General features: G+C 36.1%; 1 protein-coding gene and 1 long non-coding RNA gene across 3 annotated transcripts; one reads left to right on the forward strand and one right to left on the reverse strand.

The window, feature by feature from the left end:
- Nucleotides 1-1253: 1253 nt before the first annotated feature.
- On the reverse strand, nt 1254-14600 carry sesn3 (sestrin 3). Its single transcript, XM_077207971.1, has 10 exons — nt 14312-14600; nt 8046-8111; nt 6947-7141; nt 6679-6861; nt 5389-5637; nt 4845-4977; nt 3812-3930; nt 3523-3713; nt 3126-3270; nt 1254-3035 (listed from the first exon to the last, which is right to left on the reverse strand). Exons 1-10 carry the CDS (start codon nt 14363-14365, stop codon nt 2949-2951), a joined length of 1422 nt encoding a protein of 473 aa, XP_077064086.1. The 5' UTR covers nt 14366-14600; the 3' UTR covers nt 1254-2948.
- LOC143715975 (uncharacterized) lies at nt 8515-15589 on the forward strand. 2 transcript variants are annotated; one of them, XR_013195925.1, is made up of 3 exons: nt 8515-8592; nt 13177-13234; nt 15460-15589. It is a non-coding gene; the product is annotated as an uncharacterized LOC143715975 (long non-coding RNA). The 2 variants fall into 2 exon arrangements; XR_013195926.1 differs by lacking the exon at nt 15460-15589 and adding an exon at nt 15369-15448.
- Nucleotides 15590-21657: the final 6068 nt, after the last annotated feature.

A 21657-nucleotide genomic window follows, 5' to 3' on the forward strand; every position in this document is an offset into this window, starting at 1 on the left:
AGTTCTAGGACCGTTGTTATTTTCAATGTATATAAATGATCTCCAAGATTGCTGTCAGGGTGTAAACTGCCAGCTTTATGCTGACGACACAGTTATTCATGTGTCATCAAAAACAACTGCGGTGGCTGGGCAGCAGTTAATACAGGCTTTACATAACATCTCAAAATGGCTTCAGCTGTCCCATTTAACTTTAAATGTTCATAAAACCTTCTGACAGCATCTTTGAAGTTCATCTAGACCATGAACCCATCCATGAGGTTCATGAAACGAAATACTTGGGCATAATCATGGACAAACATCTAAAGTTTCAAAGTCAAGTAAACCATGTTTGTAGGAAAGTCAAATCAAATCTAAACTGTTTTCGCTTTATTAGAGGAGAGTTGCCACATCACATGGCTTTATTGTTTATCCATGCAATGTTTTTTTCACATTTGTCCGACTATATCACAACATGGTCACAAACATCACCGTCCACTTTGAAAACAGTCACTTCTCTATATAAACAGGCAATTAAGATATTTGATAAGAATGATATGGCATCATTGTGATAACATACAAAAGCACAAGCTTTCTTTACTTTTGAAAATTTTGTAAATTTTAGTATTTTGAAATTGACTTTTAAATGTTTGAACAACTTTGTGTCAACACTGTTCTCTGGCCTCATAGAGAGGCGTCAGGGCTCTTTTAGACCTTCCACCAGAGCCTCAGTTAGTGGGGATTGTGTGCTACCAAAGTTTAGAAAATCTTTTGGTCAGTCTAGCTTCTCCTTCACAGGGGCTACACTATGGAATTCTCTCCAAATTGGATTCAAACTGCAGAACCATATTAACATCTTTGCCAGAGAGCTCAAACAGTCGCTTAAATCGGGGCAAAGTTGTTCTCATGTGTAAAATGTGCCTTGTCTTGTTTAACAATGTGTTTTTTATCTGTTTTAAAAGGCCCTATGGACAGGTGTTGAAAATTAGCACATGTGCATTTACACTTTAAACAATGCATCTGGTTTGTCCTGCGTGTTAAATAAATAAATAAAAAATATATACATATATATGTGTGTGTGTATATATATATATATATATAAATGTCACACTGAAAGTCACTGCTGCTACTATAATATGTTAAATAGCCAAATATGAGTTTCATTTTTTTTTCACCTGCTGCATATTTTGCAACAGTATACATACTTTTTAGCCCTTCAGCCAGAAAATTGTCACACACACAAAATCAGGCTGCAAAACCATCACTCATAGCCTGAATTTGTTTAGAAACTTTATTGAAACATACAGGTGGAGAGAAGTTCCAGTGCTGCCATTTTGGAAATGTATAAATTTATGACGAGCGGAGAACATGAAAGCTTCATAGCACTACCTTGATCGGAATTAACACAAGTAGGAAATGCAGCAGACACATACGGCCATTTTTCACAGGAGCTTTTCCATTAAATCTGCTGCGTACACTTACTAACGCCTACAGCTGAGTTTGAAAGGCACTTTGATGACAGATTTACCTACATTTGTAACAATCTCTTGTGTACCTACGACTAAATTACTAAATCATAACCTGTTTCTAAACAATAATAAGGCACTATCCATAAGACTAGCAACACTTTGCTCATTCTATAAACTAAAGCTTATCTTTTCAGTATACATTTATTTTCAGACACAATCTTCTTTTCTTTTTTTTAAAGGACTCTGATGCTGCACCTGGATTAGAGTTGTGCAAATTTGAAGCAATGATTAAAGCGATATAAATAAACCTTTGAGAAATGCTTTGATGGACAGTAATGATCACATCAATAGTATCAAAAGAAGTTAGTTTTCAGTCGCTCCCTACAGGCAATCCTGCACATAACACTAACTCACACATATGAACTCTCTCTCGCTCGTGTGCAGTTTTCTTTCACAGAGGCACACTAGTGCAAAGAGACGCGCAACAGGTGTGCAAACACTTTGACAGACTTTCAGAAATAAGACATGCTCACACATTCAGAAATAAAGTCACAAGATGTGATTAGTAGAGCTATTGCAGGTGGCAGTAATGTATAATTAAAAAAATGAATTTTGTTATCTAAAGTATAACACTGAGATTGAAAGGAAATATGGTAATAAAGGACTGATAGTACAGTAATAATGCTACAAAAGCCTTAGTTTCCAGGTAAACAACTAAACCAAACTAAATTGATCTGAAAAAAGTCTAGAAACAAATTACAAAAAAATCTAAACAATACATTCAAATTGAAATAAAAAAGAATGAAAAAAGGCACAGGGATTTTTTTTTAAAGAAAGGAAAAAAATTCTCACATTCTGTTATTGTCATTTATGATATTACAAAAGGAGAACAGTATTTTTTTTCTCCAAAATACAGTTTTTTATCAAATGTGCAAAAAAGAAAAAAATGACAACTTCCTGTTTCAAAAATGTGAACTCAGTCCTCCAGTATTTCAGCTTAAAGTATAAATGAGATTTCAGTTAGAAAGTATTGCACTTAAAATGTGATTTGTCAAGTCATGATGTCATAATGATGTCGTTTGATTGATCAGGTCAAGTCCAAGGGGATTTTTCTGACCATTAAGGATTACATTTGAATCCAGGTAAAGTCATTGCTGCCCACCCACAATTCTTATGACGAATGATTTGAACATGCCAGAACATCCCTATTTGAAGTTTGGGATTATACCCAGAATGCTCTATACTCAATTTCCTTCATTTAGTTATCATTTTGAGCGATCCATGAAAAGGTATACACAAATTTGGACACAATTGTAAGAATTCAGAATGCAGAAATAATTGATAATGACATGTTCCATTATGGGGAAAAGAATTGTTTGGTTAAATTTAGGCATAATAATAATAATAATGTCAGGTCATATTGTGGGTGAGGTTCAATTGGTCAGACCCCTTAAAAGATTAAGTCTGATTGGTCAGGTCATATAATTGGTGACATCTGATTGGTCAGGTCATATAATGAGTGATGGCTCTCAAAGCATAGAGCAGCTCTGCCTGCATTCGAGCCTCCATTAGAAGCAAATTCACATGAACCTGGATAAAGGAAAGAAAGTTAATTGAGAATAACAGCATATTTAGAGCAAAATGAATGCTAATAGTATTTCACATGATGATATGACTTGCCTTTTCGGAGTGTCTGAACTGGTGCCAGTAGCTCTCGTACATGCGGCGAGTGGTTCGCTCTGGATAACACGTCACTGTTTTGATGTAAACCTTCAGACTGCGCTCCAACAACTGATTCACCTCACCGTAGTCGTAATCATCATATCTGCAGACGCACAGAATGAAAACACATGTTCATCTTTCAATACTAGGCAGTAAAGAGCTAGACATCAGTGCTCCTGGTTGCACTGTGCTAGTACACTAGGGGGCGCTCTGGTCATACATACTACTACCTGTATGCAGACAGTAGGCTAGTGTGAACTTTTGCCTTGGCAACTAACTTGAAAAAAAGTTTAAAGTTGGAATACTGAAAAAATCGAATGTATTATGAGTGCAAATTACACACTCGTGGACGTACCTGATGCCGTACATACAGTGGACGTAGTTGAAGAGAGCCCTGCGCAGCATGCTGGTGTCCACCCCCTCGTGACTGGCCATGTTGTAATAGGTCAGATCACATGCCGTTCTGAACTTATCATCCAATAGGTGACCAATGTCAGAGTACAGTCTGTTGACCAGAGAGAAACCATGATCCTCCCATGAGTAGTCCTATAGAGTGAACAAGATAGAATGATCAATCATTCATTCTCAATAGGGTATTGAAGAAAAATGCTGTTTTTGTGTATACGTGAGGGTAGTTGTCATACTTGTGCTTTAAATGTGGGTGGGTTGTCTTCTCCGTGTCGTGCAAAGTCCTGGTATCCAAACGACGGGTCGTCTACAAACCGAGCCACGGGAGAAAGGGGCACCACTTCCTCATCAAACCCTGAATATGCAAATCACAATATTTTAATACAATATACACAAAACAAAAGATTGCAAGATCCTTTTTTGTTTTCAAGCAATACTTCCAATTCGTGCTTGGTTTGGCGTCACTGATGACGAATGGCAAATAAAGTCATACAGGTTTAGAACAACATTTGGCTGAGCAGATGATGGCAGAATTTTTCATTTTGGTAATGTAATATTAATTCCCACTTTACACACAACTACTACAACAATCTTAGTTTTAGTACAAACGTATAATTGGTGTCGACCTTATATCTCCAAAAACGCTACTTGGAATACTGAAAATATTCAGGAAATGGATAAACCTCTGTTGTCAAAGTTTATATTGTGGCTTTATATGTGGTCAGACACTTGCATATGTCATTATATTTTTTAATACTTTACCAAAATCAATCTCAAATGGAGTTACGAGGTTTTTGACCAGTGAATTTCGGCCACATCTGAGGCAGTAAGTGCATCGCATTACATTTTCATAAATTTATGGGTTATAAAGTTTACTGAAGCTACAACATTTGACCAAAATCTCATGTTTAAGACGAAACGATACACAAGCAATTTCAGACAGTATTGACTGTGACTCTACGACAAATTCTAGACACACTTGTCCGATCCTCAAATACATAAAGCATTTATATATATTTGGTCACAAGCACTTTTTAATACTTTTCATTGGTTATATATTTAAAAAAATCCCAAGACAGACATAAAGGGTGACCAATAGTAATGATTTGTGACGAAATATGGAGATACAAGGTTTCTGCCAGACAACAACGATATTTAAAAGTTTAAGATTTCATTAGCATGTAATATTATCATTATGTCAGAAAATATGAATAATAGTATAAATTGACAAAAAGTAGACAGGTAGAAAAAGTATCTGTATTGTTATACCTGCAGACACCACCAGAAGACTCTCTTTCTTTTCTTTCTCAAAGCGAGTGAACATCTCCTCCTCTGACGCATCATCGTCTTCTCTCTCCTCCAGCAATCGCTTCATTCTCTCCATCAGTGCTTCCAGCTCACTCTATAATACACAACAATGGAGTTAAAAAAAATTCATGCTACTTTTGTCCAAAGAAATAAAAAAATAAAAACCCTGAATATGCATAGAATTAGTATGCAGATGAATGTCATAAAACTTGTCAATTTTAAAATATATGTATATTATAATGTATTGCATATATATATATATATATATACATTTTAAAATATATGTATATTATAATGAATTGCATTTATATATATATATATATATATATATATATATATATATATATATATATATATATATATATAATACAACAAATTATTATATATAATAAATGTCATTTTATATACAATATATGGTATATATTTCACATCACATTTTGCATAAAGAACCATAAAAACTATTCAGTCACATCCCTAACATGGATACTCTGTAATGTTTTCCTACCCCAGTGTTAGGGTTACGCAGGGGGTTCCCGTTGGCTTGGTTGCCGTTTGTTAGGTGACAGGTGCATAAAGCCGCCATGGCTAGAGGGCAAAGGTCGTCCATGACACCGTTGACTTCTGTGACCTCAGGGTCAGGGTTGACTCCGCTACCAAACACAAAACTAGCCAAGGCATGGAAATGAGCCAACAGTACGACAGCATGAACCAGCTCTGCCAGAGACCAGCTGTGCTCTCCTGTCTTCACCAGAGCCTGAGAAACAATGAGTGTAAGATCATTCACATTTGATAGAAAATACTTAGCATATCATTACATTAATCTCAGAAATGTCATTCAGTGTCCATAGCTGTCCATAGTGTCCAATTGTCAAAAAAATAACTCTAGAGAGAAGAATTTTGTTAAATATATGCACTATATTACATATCCATTATATTTTTACTTAACCTGTTGTCTTCATTATTTTTGAATACATTTTGAATAAATTAGTTTGAATAAAACTGAATCATGATTTTTTTTATGGCCACCCTTTAAATATTATATTTAAAAAACAAATTGGAGTAGAAACATAATTAGGTAACACTTTACACTAAGGTTTCATTAATTAACATTACTTAACTACATTAGTTGAGATGAACTATGAATGAAAAATACTTTCAACATTTACTAATACATTATTAAAATCAAAAGTATTTGTTAACATTAGTTAATGCTCTGTGAACTAACATGATCAAACAATGAACTGCTGGATTTTTATTAACTAACATTAAAAAAGATTAATAAATAAATACTGTAACAAATGTATTGCTCTTTTTTAGCTCATGTTAGTTAATACATTAACCAATGTTAACAAATGAAACCTTATTGTAAAATGTTACCCGTAATAAAAAGGTAATATAAAAAATGCAATTTAAATGTTTACATTCAACTCATATAAATTTTATTTGGAGTGTTGATTACCTAATTGATTATTAAATAAACTTTATTTTTAGTTTAGTTTAGGTTTTTCAGTAACTCAACTCAACTCAACTCCTTTATTTATAAAGCACTTTCAAAACCATTAAAATGGACCAAAGTGCTGTCCATAAGTAGGAAATAACTCATATAATATAATAATTCTCATTATATTATAACTCAATAACTCAATAATAATTCACAAAGAATTAAGAAAATTGGATTAAAAATGCAATGCTTTTATTTACAAGATGTGAAATGTTTATTGTTGCATAATGATTGCATAATGCTAAAATAATTAGTTAGAATGCTGAGCAATAAACAAGATCGCTAGTGTGTTACCTGTATATGTTGCTTTGTAATGAGCCAAGGTCTGTGCGCGAGGATCTTGTTAATCTCGTTGAGGTTGCGGAGACGTTGCGGGCAGAACTCCAGACCTCTCAGCCAATCAGAACACACGCCTATCTGCTCGAACTCCTGCATGTGGTGACACACCAGCGAGGAACACTGATGCCGCGCTGCAGCCTGCAAAATACAGACAAAAAACACTCATGAAACTGTTCCATTTAAATAAAGTCTCACTTGAAAGTGTTTCTGTATGCGTTTGTACCATTATAGCGATGTAATGTCTGTAGTGGAGTGGTAGGGGGCCGTCCATCCTCAGGAGGTAATAGTGGCAGCGCAGGAAGGCTTGCAGATAATGCGGGTGGAGCCCCATCACCTGCGTCAGGTTGTCCACGCGCCCGCTGAACTCTTCTTCTAAGAACATCACTGTGGAGTCACTCAGAGGCATGGCTCCTAGGATCTGGGGTTAAGGATGAGAACATCGGACATTTCACAACAGTGCACAATATTGACTATATTTTTCCTTACATAAAAGTGCTATGGTCAGATACTAATGCAAATTAAATATGTGGTGTATAGAACTAAATTTTGTCTGATTTTGTAATATGAGAAGGCACCAATATGCCTTCTATGAATCAGAGCCAAGAAAGATTTGAACTCTGGCTCAGGTTAATCTTAATTCAACGAAGGGACAGATGCTATAATTCAATTTACAATCCAAATACACTTTCTTAGATCTCCCGGCACGCTTAACTCGGATTCAAAAATCTCCTGAACTGGCTGAACTCAAAACAAAAGTGAAATGAACACCAGCTGATTCGAGAAAGAACGATTACAGTATCTGAGCTGAACTATGTATGAACCCTTCAAAAGAAATTAATACTTTTATTTAGTAAGGACGCGTTAAGATTTAAATTTCAAATAAATGCTGTTCTTTTGAACTTTTTATTCATCATAGCATCGTGAAACAAACGTACAATGTATACACAAAAATATTAAGCAGGACAAATTAAGTAATGATGCTGAAAACTCAGCTTTGGATAAATCGGATCATCTTCGGATCTTTGGATAAATAACTGACATTTTAATATATATTAAAATAGAAAATATTATTTTAATTTGTAAAAATATTTCGCAGTTTTAATGTTTAATTTTGCAATGAAATAAATGTAGCCTTGGTTAACATAAAGATATCTCTTTTTTTTTTTTTTACATTAAAAACAAAATCCTACTAACCCTAAAAGATCATGGTTATCCCGAGGTATATGTCCAAAAAAAACCAAATTGTTTTGTGTAATGGTGTAACCACTGTATCATCTCTGAACCAAGAAATGCAACTTATAATATTTTGTTATTAGTATTACCTCATTTTCTGGAATAAATGAGCTTGGTCCTGTTGATATGCATCTTGACATCTTCATTCCTTTTTCCTGAGAAACAAGAACATTTATGATGAATATGATGAAAATATCCAGACAATACGATTCAGTTATTATTATTATTTTTACTGAAGTGTGTATTTTTATGTTAAAATACTATTTCAGCCAATTTCAGGTTAATATGCAGAGAGAACTAAAAGTTAAGCCATCTGTAGCTAGATTCTGCACAGCAACAGTTGCTCAACCAATGGCGTGCGTTTGGGGGCGGATCTATCTGTTTATTCAACCAATGGCAGACAGGTGAAAACTTGTTTGAAAGCAATAATTATTAGAAACACTACTACCTTAAAAACTGTCTAACAAGCATAAAGTAAAGTCAATTCCCAGATAGATAATGTGATAAAAGTATTTAATAGTGTGTTTATGTATATATTTTAAAGGCCAGAACATTTTGACAGGTTGCTTTTGAGTCTCCCTGCTGGGGTTTATTTTGAAAGTCTCTGCCAGTGTTTTGTTCCTGTTACAGTGAAAGGTAAGGAGTTCCAGGAAAGCTGTGTTTGTGTTTTATCTATGTGTGTGTGTGTGTGTGTGTGTGTGTGTGTGTGTGTGTGTGTGTGTGTGTGTGTGTGTGTGTGTGTGTGTGTGTGTGTGTGTGTGTGTGTGTGTGTGTTCGCTAAACTCTCTATAATGCCAAGCGTGTAAGGGTCACTTCAGTTCAGTGGCCCGAGGACTGGACACACCAAACCTCTCCCTGTCATTCTCACCCTCTCTTACACTTTATCTATCCTTCCTTCCTCCTCTTCATGGTTTGTGTTTGTTCAGCATATTCCACCCCTTAACCCTAACCACCACAAATACACAAATGGTGTTGTATTTGCGGTCAAAAGTGTTTTGCCTCCACTCTGCGGCCTTGCTGTAAACCTGTGCTGTTTATAAAACACTAACCTGGAACTACCAAGATTCTGCACGGACACAGACACTAAATCTGATGCACAAGGTGCTCAAACATGTGTTTTCCTCTCTATTTGCAGTCAAGTTGTTTTGCAAGGATGCAAAAAACTGTGAGAGGAAAGATTGAGCAACAAAATACATGGAGAGTTTTGTTTTGGGGCTTGTTGGTTTCTTACATCCACTGCTCTGTTGAAAAAGAACAAGACACTACATATAAAATAAAGAGAGTAAATAGACTGTGCAAAGAAAGCGGGAAAGCGGCAAACAGAGGGAGGGCAGAGGAGGGGAAAAATACAGAAAAGTATTTTGAAAGAGAGGCCTCCAGCATTAAGCAACTCAACTGAAACACATTCACAGTGTTTGCACAGTGCACACCATTGTTGGTAATGCAAAGTAAAACTATTAAAAATTGTTTCGTTCAGTAGTGTACATTTTAATTAAGCGTCTTTACCCTCTTGTGGGAGTGTATTTTTGTTACATAATAATCAAAGCCACACATATAAAGCAAGAGAGAACAGATATGGATAAGACAGAAGGAGAACCTCCGAATATGTGAAACTAATTTGTTCTATGTGCTTAATGTAATGCTTGTGTGTATTTGCAACGAGGCTGCACTGATTGGCCATCCCCACTTGTTTGACACACACAGAAATGTTGACATGGCGCTGTGACCAGTGTGACCTGCACCATGAAAACGCATCAATGCTCCTGGTCAATCAAAGGACAGCGTACTATCAGCACTGATAATGCTTGAGACTGTCATTCTGTGGCACCATGGTAACGGTTCTGTTGTCATAACAGCAGCATGAGTGTCCATGGATGGATAGACGTCTGAACGCATTTGAATACTCTTTAATACGTTTCAATAAATATATTTAAAGGCTATTGACAAAGAACCAAATATCAATTTATGATAACAAAAATGTCATGTTATCCATTCAATTGAAGTGTGGAAAGAACTACTCATTGGTAAAAGTAAAAAAATGATCATTAATATAAAAAAAATGTAGGCCTTACAAAAGTTGACCATAATATATGTCAAATATACTTTTACTAATGTATTTTTGCAATCTTTTTTAAAGAAACTGTACACACTAACAAACTTTAGCAACTAGTATTTTGTCATAAAATATGAGCACCCTTTGTTTTCTTTTACTATTAGGCCCGTTTACACCAAGATTACATTTATAAAGATAACTATATATAAAGATAACAATAATTATAACTGTATTAGCGTCCACACCAACAGATGATAATGTTCTGTTCATTAGAACCACATGCTGCAGTTTTGTCGTATGTCACTTTTATGCTTCACTTTAAATGCATTAAAGCAGGATGGATTCTGATTGGCTGTCAGTGTTTTTATCTGTTTTTTATCATTCATCAGCTGGAGAAAATCGTCCTGAAAGTGATTCCAACGATACAGATAACGATAAGGAGATTTCTCTGTGCCCTTGGTTGTGTTGAGGACTCTGCTACTCTTTTATATTTGCTACGTTAGATTTTTAGAACTATCTTTATCGTTAATGTTATAGTTATCATTTGGCTGCACAAGTTCGGTTACTTTTACAATCGTAGTATTACCACGAAAACATAATAGAATATGCACAGTAGAACTATGATTTCATGACTTTAACTATTATTTTCAAGGTTACATAAAACCCACTATACTGCAAATCTAAGGTTACCACCCAAACCATTTTAATTTGGTTGCTGAGTTCATTTTTACAAGTGTGTTTTTTATGGTTGTACTGTATGCACAGGTCATTTCATAAAAATCAAGGTTGTGGTTTTAAACGTTTAACAGCCACTCCTTGATCTACAAAAGCTTGTTAAAAAAGCTCAAATGGACTCTGGATTACAGAGAATGTGTCTGAACAGTCAGTACTCTCGTCTCGCCCATAGACATGTCAGGTTTTATGTATTCAATATTAAAGGATGCTATTGTTCCAGCCCTTCGCAGTGTTGACCAGTCAAGCTTTTGAGTTGAAATGGCTGTCCAGGAATCCCTATATGCTTCCTTCCCTTCCAAGACCTGGCGCTCTGCCTTCAGCCATAGATGCCAGAACCGTAAGTGTGTTTTAAAGAGAGAGGGAGAAAAAAGTGGGTCTGTCAGAGCTTGATTGTGTGTTCTATGTTCTGGGGGAAAGTGCAGAAATCTTTGTCTCTATGAAAGCATAGGTATGTGTAGAAAAAAAGCACACATAAACACACTAATACAGTAGTTACATAAGTCTGCTTTGTGCTTAGTTTGAACAAATAAAGGCCTAACCTGACTGAGTTTGAAGAGAGAGACATAAACTGTATGAGAGAGAGAGAGAGAGAGAGAGAGAGAGAGAGAGAGAGAGAGAGAGAGAGAGAGAGAGAGAGAGAGAGAGAGAGAGAGAGAGAGACATGTTAACAAATATTCAGCGTCTCAGTGAGGATTAGGATTAGGTTTGATCTCCAGTGAAGTTTTTAACGGGATGTAATGATGAGAACGGAGGGTTGTTATGGAGCGGTTTACTGGGGATTACTTTATCCAGTTCATCAAGATCAAGGATAAATTGAATTGAGGATGATGTGTAATTTATGGGGAAATAAAGGTATTAATAATAGAGCAGTCAAAATGTGTTTCGGATTAAACCAGTAAAACCATATTTGTTATGGAAATAAAATAAAAATATAAATATTAGATTAAAAAGAAATGTTCTAATTTTTGGCAACAAACTAATCAAACAAGTAAATGAAATGCTAAAATTACTAAAACGGAAAAAAAACAAAGCTAAATAAAAATATTTATTTAAAAAATAATAAAAATGGCAAAAGCTAAAATTCATATGAAAACAAAATAATTAAATAATAATAATTTATTTAATAATTTATAACTTAATAAAAAATAATAAATAAATACTATAATAGTATATAAATAATACTAAAATAGCACTGATCTCTATTTGGTATCATCTTGTAGCACAAATGGTGCGAGTTACATGCCAAAGATTACATTTTTGTTCCGAAACTAATGAAATAAATTGCATTATTATAAAATAATTGTGCATTATTGTACACCAGTTGCTTGCACATTAAATAAACTAAATGAATAAAAAATGCTCTGTAAATAAAAGCAAATATACATTTTTAAAACATTAAAGTAATTTTTCATGTTTTTTTAACTACATTTTCCTTTCTTTCTCTCATGAGGATCCTCTCCCTGGTGATCACTTGATTGCGTCAGCATCTGTGTCCCTTGAATGATGCCATTAAACTCATAAAAGATTATGCAACACTGGCAGAATGCACAGGTTTTAGTTTTGCTTGAGCAGACGCCTAGTGGCACCATGACAAATGTCCCCGGCCGGGACTTGCGTCCTCATTCAATTAGTGGTTTGAGTATTTGTAGTTATAATGGCGATGTCTGCCCACAGATCAGTGCTCAAACATGACTACAGGACGTACAGGCACTGATGCTCTTCCCGACGGCGGGACACTGTGTGGTAATGGGGCAGTACGATTCATTGGTCAATTATGGCACGCCACCGCACACGCCAGCTGGAGGAACAGGAAGTGTGTCAGATGCTGAATCAGCAAAACTCAGTTTGGCTGCACAATTTATATGGAGCTTCTGTCCGTCTCTCTTTCAAGCAAGAAAACATTGATATATACAAAACTGGTTACATTGAAGCAAGTCTGTTTTGTTACTGTTCAGAATCCACAATAGAGCCATTATTGCTTGTTCTCTGAAGCGTGTGTGACAGCAAACAGAAATAAAGACGTGTAAAAAAGAACCAACACAGGGTGATAAACAGAGAAAATGATCACTCAGTATGATTCTTGAGTGGCTTATAAGATTACAAAGCATGTTAGAAAATGTTTGTGAAAGTGTTAGGACATTATTCTTCAGATGATTTCTGGGTTTTTTGTTTGACATGATTTCTGCCGTCATAATTTTCTCATGCCATTTCAAACATTTTGTAGAACACAAAGGAGTTGTATGTGTCATTTTCATTTTTCATTTTTTCATTTTTCAAAAGTTTCATTTTTAGGTGAACTATTCCTTTAATGCAACAATACATGTGGTATAAAGGAACTAGAGAATAAAACGTTCTTTGTGGAATTTTTACAAATAATTGGAAATAATTGGTTCTAATTCGGCTCTGATTATATATATTTTTTACTTATGCAGGCTAAGACAAGACAGAGATGAGTTTGAACTGAATGTTCCCAACCAGCTAGAGCAACAGGTGAGAAGAGACTAGCTATTTGCTGATGAGAGTTATCACAACCAGGGAAACGGGTAGTGAAGAACCTTCTCGACATGACAAAGTGACCAAAAACCCCTTAAACCTTTCTCATATAACAAGAGTTCTCCAAACACACACACACACACACACACACACACACACACACACACACACACACACACACACACACACACACACACACACACACACACACACTGTCATGCACTCAAAATACAGGTTTGCATACAGCCGCAGGATAGCCATTTGCTCCCTGCTGCAAGAGAGAGGAAGATCAAACAAACAACTCGCAAGCCTTCAGCCAATAGTTCAATCTGATAAATCCCAGTTCGTGTTTCTGTTTTAAAGTCCAGTTTGACTTACAACAACTTTTGGCAGGGTGTGTGTGAGAAGATGTGCAGAGCAGAAGTAGGTCACATGTGTTCAACATGATTAATGAAAGCTAAAAATAACATATTCCAGCCAAAGAAAAGAGAGAGAGAGAGATGATAGCATGATTTCAGATGAGATGAGTAGGTCACTAAGTTAGTCGGCCTCAATTATAAAATACAATTAACATGTTGAAGAAAAGCACACCATTTAAACTATTTAAACCTGTCTATTTAAAAGTGTTGCAAAAAATCTATTATGCACACACACAATCACACACACACACACACACACACACACACACACACACACACACACACACACACACACACATATATATATATATATATACACTCACACACTGAAAAATATACATATTTATATTTATAGTTGAAAAAACGACTAATCCAATTATCTATAAAATAAAAAAATAACTTATAACATCTACTATGAAATGTATACTAAAATATATAGGCCTACAAGTTATTTAAATATGTAAAGGTGACTAAATAAACATCTCAGGGGTCGCCAGAGATATGAGAAATGTGTAATAGCCCACTCATGCACAACCCAATGCAGCTTCCCATCACCAAGATCAACATCAGGATCAAATTCATTCATATTTTAATAACACAATCAGCCGAAACGGATGCAGAAAAACAGTTTTAGACACACGGATGACAACGTTACCTTCTCTCTGATCATGTTCCGACAGTGGTTGCAGATATCTGCGTTTTCGTTCATTCTGGCAAGCTTAAACCAGGCGAAGAGCTGAATCCAGGTTTTAGAGACGATGTACTGGTCTGGGCATGTTAGCTGACAGCTCCTTTATGGGCGATCAAGACCTGAAGGAGGACTGGACACCCCTCCGTAACCCTTCGTGTCTCCCTTCGCAGTGCGCAAAGCTCTCCAAGTGTCCAACTTCAGCATGAACGTGCAGTACACGCCCCCCTCAGCTGGCCTCTTTCGCTTCGACTCCAGAGTGAATCGTTCTTGTGAACCGATTCGTAACGCGCTGAGAATAATTCATATTAATATTACTACTCATTAATAAGATTACTTTATCATTAACGTTAGAACAAAAAGGCAACATTTCGTGGCTTGGTGCTAGACTATGCGAACATTAATCGCGTGAGAAGTTAACCAATTCATCGCGCACATCGACAACAATAGACATAACTATTTTGACTCTTTTATAATGTAATAAATAATGACAGTAGGCTATTGTTTACCGCAGCTAGCAGCATTTTAACATGGCAAAGTGAAAACGTGCGAACCCTTAAAACCTTTTCAGACTGAGATGATTAAACGAACCGGTTCATTGAACCAAAAGAATCAACTCTCTAAAAAGAATCGGACTTCCCCCTATTCTCTTCCATGAGCCACTTCCCCCTCCAACTTTTTCTCTCTTGTCCAGACATGTTACCCCCCACTTTAAGTGTGCTGCATAATGCATATCAAAAATGTAAAAACATTCTAAGAAAGGCCTTGTAATTTTTCACGCACAGTAGCCTCGTGTTAAATCCATTCAATTGTTATATATGAAGGCAGGGGGTGAACAGTTTAGGACTTAACAGCTCCCAATGAAATATCTGTGCTGAGATCAATGGCTCATAGGCTATACACAACCTCTAATAAAACAGTGTATTGCATCAGGACGTCTGATTAGATGTCACTGTCTCTATCATTTTTTTCTAATAAAATGTTTTATCTCACTCTAAATGCATTTACTGCTTTTATTTTCTAGGAAAAAGAAGCATGGCTGCTCAAACAATTCAAGACAATCATTGTCTAGAGTGCATATGCAGCAACGCAACTCAACAATTGTCTTTTTACAGTGCATGCGAACAGGAGCCTTGAATAGAGTTGGGAATTGCTGACAGAGCGGAATGGCCATGATCAGACGGAGTGGACGGGAGCCAGACCCCGCAGGATTTTCGGCCATGGGTTCACGAAGGCGGCCCACGGGGTGCTACTAAAAACATTCCGCTGATCTCAGACTGAAGTTGCAGAGTTCAGATGAAATGAATGCAGGCCTACATAAACTTGTTCATGCTGTGACGTTCTGTTGTTCGGACAGATTGCAAAATGTCACTAAACTTAAGGTTTCTACTTAAGAAAGTTAGGGATTTTTTTAAAAAGCAGGACATGTCAGCAGCGTTGTAGCAGTAAGTCAGCAAATTCTGTGGCGATCCTTAAACATTAAACCCTTAAGCCGAGAAAATCAGCATGGAGCCTGGTTGAAAAACAAACCCAAACTTACAAGTTGTCTTTTTTCTTCCCTGCCAGCAGAGTTCAATTTCACCCGGCAACAACGTGATGTCATCAAGAGAGAGAACTAAGCCAATCGGAGTGCTGACTGATCAGCCGTGTGGTCACAGTGGTGTATCCTAGCAATGGCTAAATAGTGCTGGTGTGAACTTCCTGAGATGATCTAGTTTTATGCAACACACTTAGGAATCGTATCAGTTGATTTCACATGCATTCTACAGCCCCATCACACACACGCATATCTGTTCCCATAATGGTCTGTTGCTCCAATTCCCCAGAAAATCTAAATCAGGAACTTTTTTGAGATAGTTGCATCATTGTTTGCTCATTACTGCAAACAGACTATTTTTTTATCATTGAAGTAAATGGCTTGACAAATTTTAGTCATTTGATTTAATGAGAATAATATACACTATTATTATAATTTTTATTTTATCCTGGTGTGTGTGCGGTGCTTTAAACGGGATGTAATCCTGCAACGGGACTGCCACCCATTTCCTCCTATTCTGTGAAGGGCTGTTTAGGAAGCCACCTTTGTGTGTTTGTGAAAATATCTATGCCTGTATTCTAGCAATGGTTCATTTGCTGCCTAAGGTCACAGGTATTTTTTATTCAAGCACATTTCCACAAAGTTTTGACTCTAAAGCAATGCATGTGAACATGACCCTGCATGCCTGTCTATATTATATTTGCTCTTTAGTGAGCCTAACTTTCCAGTTTTAATGCAAACTGACTGACTCAGTGTCTGTTCCGATGAAAGATCAGCAAGACTTTCCTGTGTGTTTCATGTTTAGATACAGAGACAGTGGGAGAGCCAGTCAAACAAGCATTTCAGCTCTGATAACCCCATATAAACTTACTTCCTAATAACACCTAAAAATAGCTTGATTAAATCAGACTTAATCCAGTTAAATAGTGAATCAAAGTCCTCCATCAAATCTAACACCTCCCTATTCTTTCACTCTTTTGTGTATTCCAGAGCACTTTTGGTGTGTCTTTTTGTTGTTTTGATTAATGTAACTATGATCACTTTCTAGGTGTTTATAATTTTTCTGTTTAGCCATCAATTCAACATTTGCAAAACCATTTAAGGGTCATATAAAACCAAATAAGACAAATAATGTGTTAATTAAATCACAATTTATTTTTCAAAATAAACACAATGTGAATGACGAATTAATACATCATCAATCCTTCTTTCAAAACGTGTTTTGAAATCGTGTCGTACCCTGATTTACCATGGTAAGCCATTAATAAGTATTTATATTTTAGACATAGATGGTTTTCGCAGGAAATTGTGTACATTCGCCCGTACACTCATTGCATTACATTACGTACACTCACCCATGTGTGTCTCGTCATATCCGTAAATAGAGAAAAGTTGCACCGGCTGCTTTGACGCATGTATGGTGTGGAATTGTCAGAGGTTAGTTGTCACAGGAAGTGAGAAAGATTGACATGAAGCAGTTTAAACTCAAACCTCAGGGGAATCACGCGTTTTAAAAAACCCGAACAGAGGAGAGTCTGCTCCCAAAAAGAGAACGCGACAGAGCTTGTAATAAAACTAGAATCAACATCGGATTGGCTTTTTGGACATGGCCAGAACTAGGGATTTTAAATGTTGTAAAATCGATGCGGAGATGATATCATTCTCCAAATATAAAACAATTAATTTTGTTTATATTTTATGTGCACACACACACATGTTGTGTTTTCATGTTCTATGGCAACATTTTATAGACCTAATGATTTTTATACTATACAAAATGTATATTCTATCGCCCTATACCAAACCTACCCATCACAGAAAACTTTCTGCCTTTTTAGATGAAAAGAAAAACACACCATTCTGTATGATGTATAACCTGTTTCCCTCATGGGGACCAACAATTTTCCCATTTTGTCCCCATAATGTAGGATTTATCAGGACACACACAAACACACACACATGAAGTTAAATGAAGTATTTTTTAAAGGTGCTCTAAGCGATGTTGGGGGACGTCACTTCTTGTTGACGTTCGAAGTATTGTCAAACAAAACGGAGGCTAGCTAGACCTTCCCTCCTCCTCATCCGCGCACTAACCCCCCAAATCCTTCTTGTCGGTTATTGGCTGGAACAGTTTGTTATGTTTCCTGGTGTGGGTTAACCCAGCTTGTTTTTGTTGCCGTTTTTGAGCCTGGGGTGTCTGCAGAGACTGTGTTTTTTGGGGACAGGCAGCTAGCGGATAGTGAAGAGATGTTTGCTGTATGTGACAAAAAATGTTTGGCCTAAAAAACATGTGGCATCGCTCAGAGCACCTTTAACACATGTGTATGATAGATACTAATGACACTTTTAGAATTACTCCGAAGTGTATATATACCTCAGTAAACCCACTGCTGTTTCTTTGCTTAGTGTCACATAGGTCACTTTTTGTAATAAAGACAAATCCCTTTAAAATTCATTGATCAGAGGCTGTCCTAAATTCCATGTAAAGGCTGCACAGAAGGGAACCTTCCAGGGAGGGCCGGACGGATACAAATATGCCGAACGGATTGTTTACTGTGCAGATCCTAATCCCAGTGCTTAGTGTAAATATTTTACGTAACTTTTCATTTAGATTCTTTAAACATGTCAGAGGATTAGGAATTATGTGAGCGATACGATTGGGCAAGGATTTTAAAAACAAGCAGGAAAGGACTGCAGAAATTCCTGGAAATCAGGCTTCCTTGAAACATCAAAAAAAGGAGAGAAGGTGGCGGAGAGAGAGTTTTAATAAAAATAACTAGGAATAGAAAATATCAAGTTTGGCATGAGAATGCAGGAGGTAAAGCTGTAAAGAGAGAGGGAGAGCGAGAATTCATTTCTCAGTGAATAAAATGGCCAGGAATGTTTAAGCCCCTGCCTGTGATTTTAGATGAGAAAAAACCCTCAGGAATCTCTGCAAACCTCCACTTCTCCACTCCACATTATTCTCCAAACAATTCTGCAACTATGGAAGCAGAATAGTCTCAATTATAATTCACGCAAAAAACATCATTCACACATGCGTAGACAACTTCACAAGCATGAAACCTAATTCACGTACACACAAAAAAAATTCACGTGCGTGAAAAGAATGTATATTCACAAAAAGCAATTCACATGCGCAAAATAAAATTATATATTCATAAAATACATTTCACAAATGCAAAACACAATTCGTCGATATACAAATGTGCACAAAAACCTTTGAATGTTTAAAATGTACGAGTATCGCCTTGGATGTGTGTGTGTGTGTTTGTGTGTGTGTGTGTGTGTGTCACTGTTGCCAACTAGTTTTCAGGGGAAGTTGCTAAAGGCAGATCGATTTGTTGCTAAAAGACGTTGTGACTCATTGCGTCATTGCGCTATGAAGTCATTACGTAATCGCAACGCAAAACTATGCCATTATGTAATACGTAAATATTATTTGAAATGCTAATTTAGATTTGTTATATATATATATATATATATATATATATATATATATATATATATATACATATATATACACACACACACAGGATTTGTAAATGTAATACAAACAACACTTTTCCATGATCCGATTTTTTTATTTTTAAATACAACATTGATATTGAACAATTACATTTTATGTAGGCTATTTTCAAATCAAAATCAAATCAATCCAAAAATGTGAAATGCGTTCTACTGCTGCCCGCAGCCTCTGTTCCTGGCTATATAGACGGAATGTCTGGCTATATAGACCTTATATAGCCCCGCCCCTGCGCTCGTTGTATATTATCTTCCACAGTGATTTCCACATTTCCAGCGATTTCCACATTTCCACAGCGATCTTAAGGAAATATCAATGAACCGCTCAGTCTATTTAGCTATCTTTTACCGTATTGTTTGGTTTAGAGCCACTTTCCAAAAGTTGCTAAAAGTTGCCAAATAAATTTAAAAAATTGCTAAATGTGTTGCTAAGTGCTTTTTGAAAATACAGTTGCTAGGGTAGTCTAAAAAGTTGCAACAAAATTCTCACTAGCAACATCTAGCAACAAAATTGCTAAGTTGGCAACACTGGTGTGTGTGCGTGTTTGGGACTTTCCTGGCAGCACTCTGCTCCTACACAGAGCAGTCGTACTCTTTAGCCAATCAGATTTAAGCTTATCAATCGACCAATCAGTATCACGTGAGGGCGGGCCTTCCTGCATGTTACGTCATCAGCTTTCGACTACAGTACAGTTCATAACCAGAGGTATGTTTGATCGGTTCATTTCTGTGTGTTTACTGCAGTTAAATAAGTTCGACATTAGTTGAAGCAATAGTTTATGAACTATTAATTGATGTAAGCAAGTGCTGTGATAATCAGATGTCCCATATCGTGTCAGAAATGAAGAGGAATGATGCTTGTTTTGTTATATTTTAGCTGCAGGTATAGACAGCTCTCACAGCTACAACAATCACGTTAATGATTGCAAAACAATAATCTGGTGTCAATATACCCATCGAGATTGTTCTTTAAATAGTGAATATACCTGTTTTAATGAGCACCGTTGTTTATTTGCCATTTGTGTAATTTGTGTATGTTGTTAAATTATTAAACACCTGTTGTTTTCTTGCATTTATCAGGATTACTCACCTTTGGCATGACATCTGGATAGCAGTCACAAACATCTTAATTCATGTTGTTTCTTTATTCTCTTTTATACTTTATTTTTTTTGTATTAATGTCTTAATTGGTAACACTTTACTATAACGTTTCATTAGTTGACATGAACAGCTGTATTTTTAACTAACGTTGACAAAGATTAACAAACACAGCAACAAATATATTGCTCATGGTTAGTTACATTGACTAATGTTAACTTATTAACTTTATTGTAAAAGTGGTACCAATATATTCAACATAAATTTCGTTATGTTTTGTGCTGTATTGTCATCGCAAGGTTTTTAGTGTCACAGGACAATGTTGTGAACTATTACTTTTACTTTGCCCAGTAAAACATGCAAATCTGATTTTATGCTGATCAGAAAAATGTATACTTATCATAGAGAGGCAATTAAGATCAAACTTTAAAATAAATAAAACGTTTACATCACATGTAACTATGTCTTAGAATCTTTTTATTCTGACAAGAACATTTAATAATGCATGCATAGCAACCTCTTGTTGAAACAACAAGACAAAATGGACGGCTTGCAACGTAACTGTTTTGAAAGAATTACAGTAGGAATGGTAAGATCACAGTACTGGTGGTCTGCAACTTTATACATCATCCGTCTCGGAAATCTGAAACAAAACTACACAGTATGGCAGCTTAAAACAAAACAGATGTCTTCTGTGCACGTCATTAAATAGGCTACATTATCATCAGTTTCTATTGTTCCATCAGTTTATCATCAAACTATTGCTTCAACTAATGTAGTACTTATTTAACTGCAGTAAACACACAGAAATGAACCGATCAAACATACCTCTGCTTATGAACTGTAGTCGAAAGCTGATGACGTAACATGCAGGAAGGGCCGCCCTCACGTGATACTGATTGGTCGATTGATAAGCTTAAATCTGATTGGCTAAAGAGTTCGACTGCTCTGCAAGGAAAGTCTCAAACACACACACTGACACACACACACACACACACATCCAAGGCGATACTCGTACATTTTAAACATTCAAAGGTTTTTGTGCACAGTTGTGAACTGTATTTTATGAATATATCATTTTATTTTGGGCATGTGAATTGCTTTTTGTGAATATACATTTTTTTCACGCACGTGAATTTTTTTTGTGTGTATG

The sequence above is a fragment of the Siphateles boraxobius genome, unplaced genomic scaffold, assembly GCF_051911475.1.
Source record: "Siphateles boraxobius isolate OS27281-9 unplaced genomic scaffold, OSU_SipBor_1 6, whole genome shotgun sequence".
NCBI lineage: Eukaryota > Metazoa > Chordata > Actinopteri > Cypriniformes > Leuciscidae > Siphateles > Siphateles boraxobius.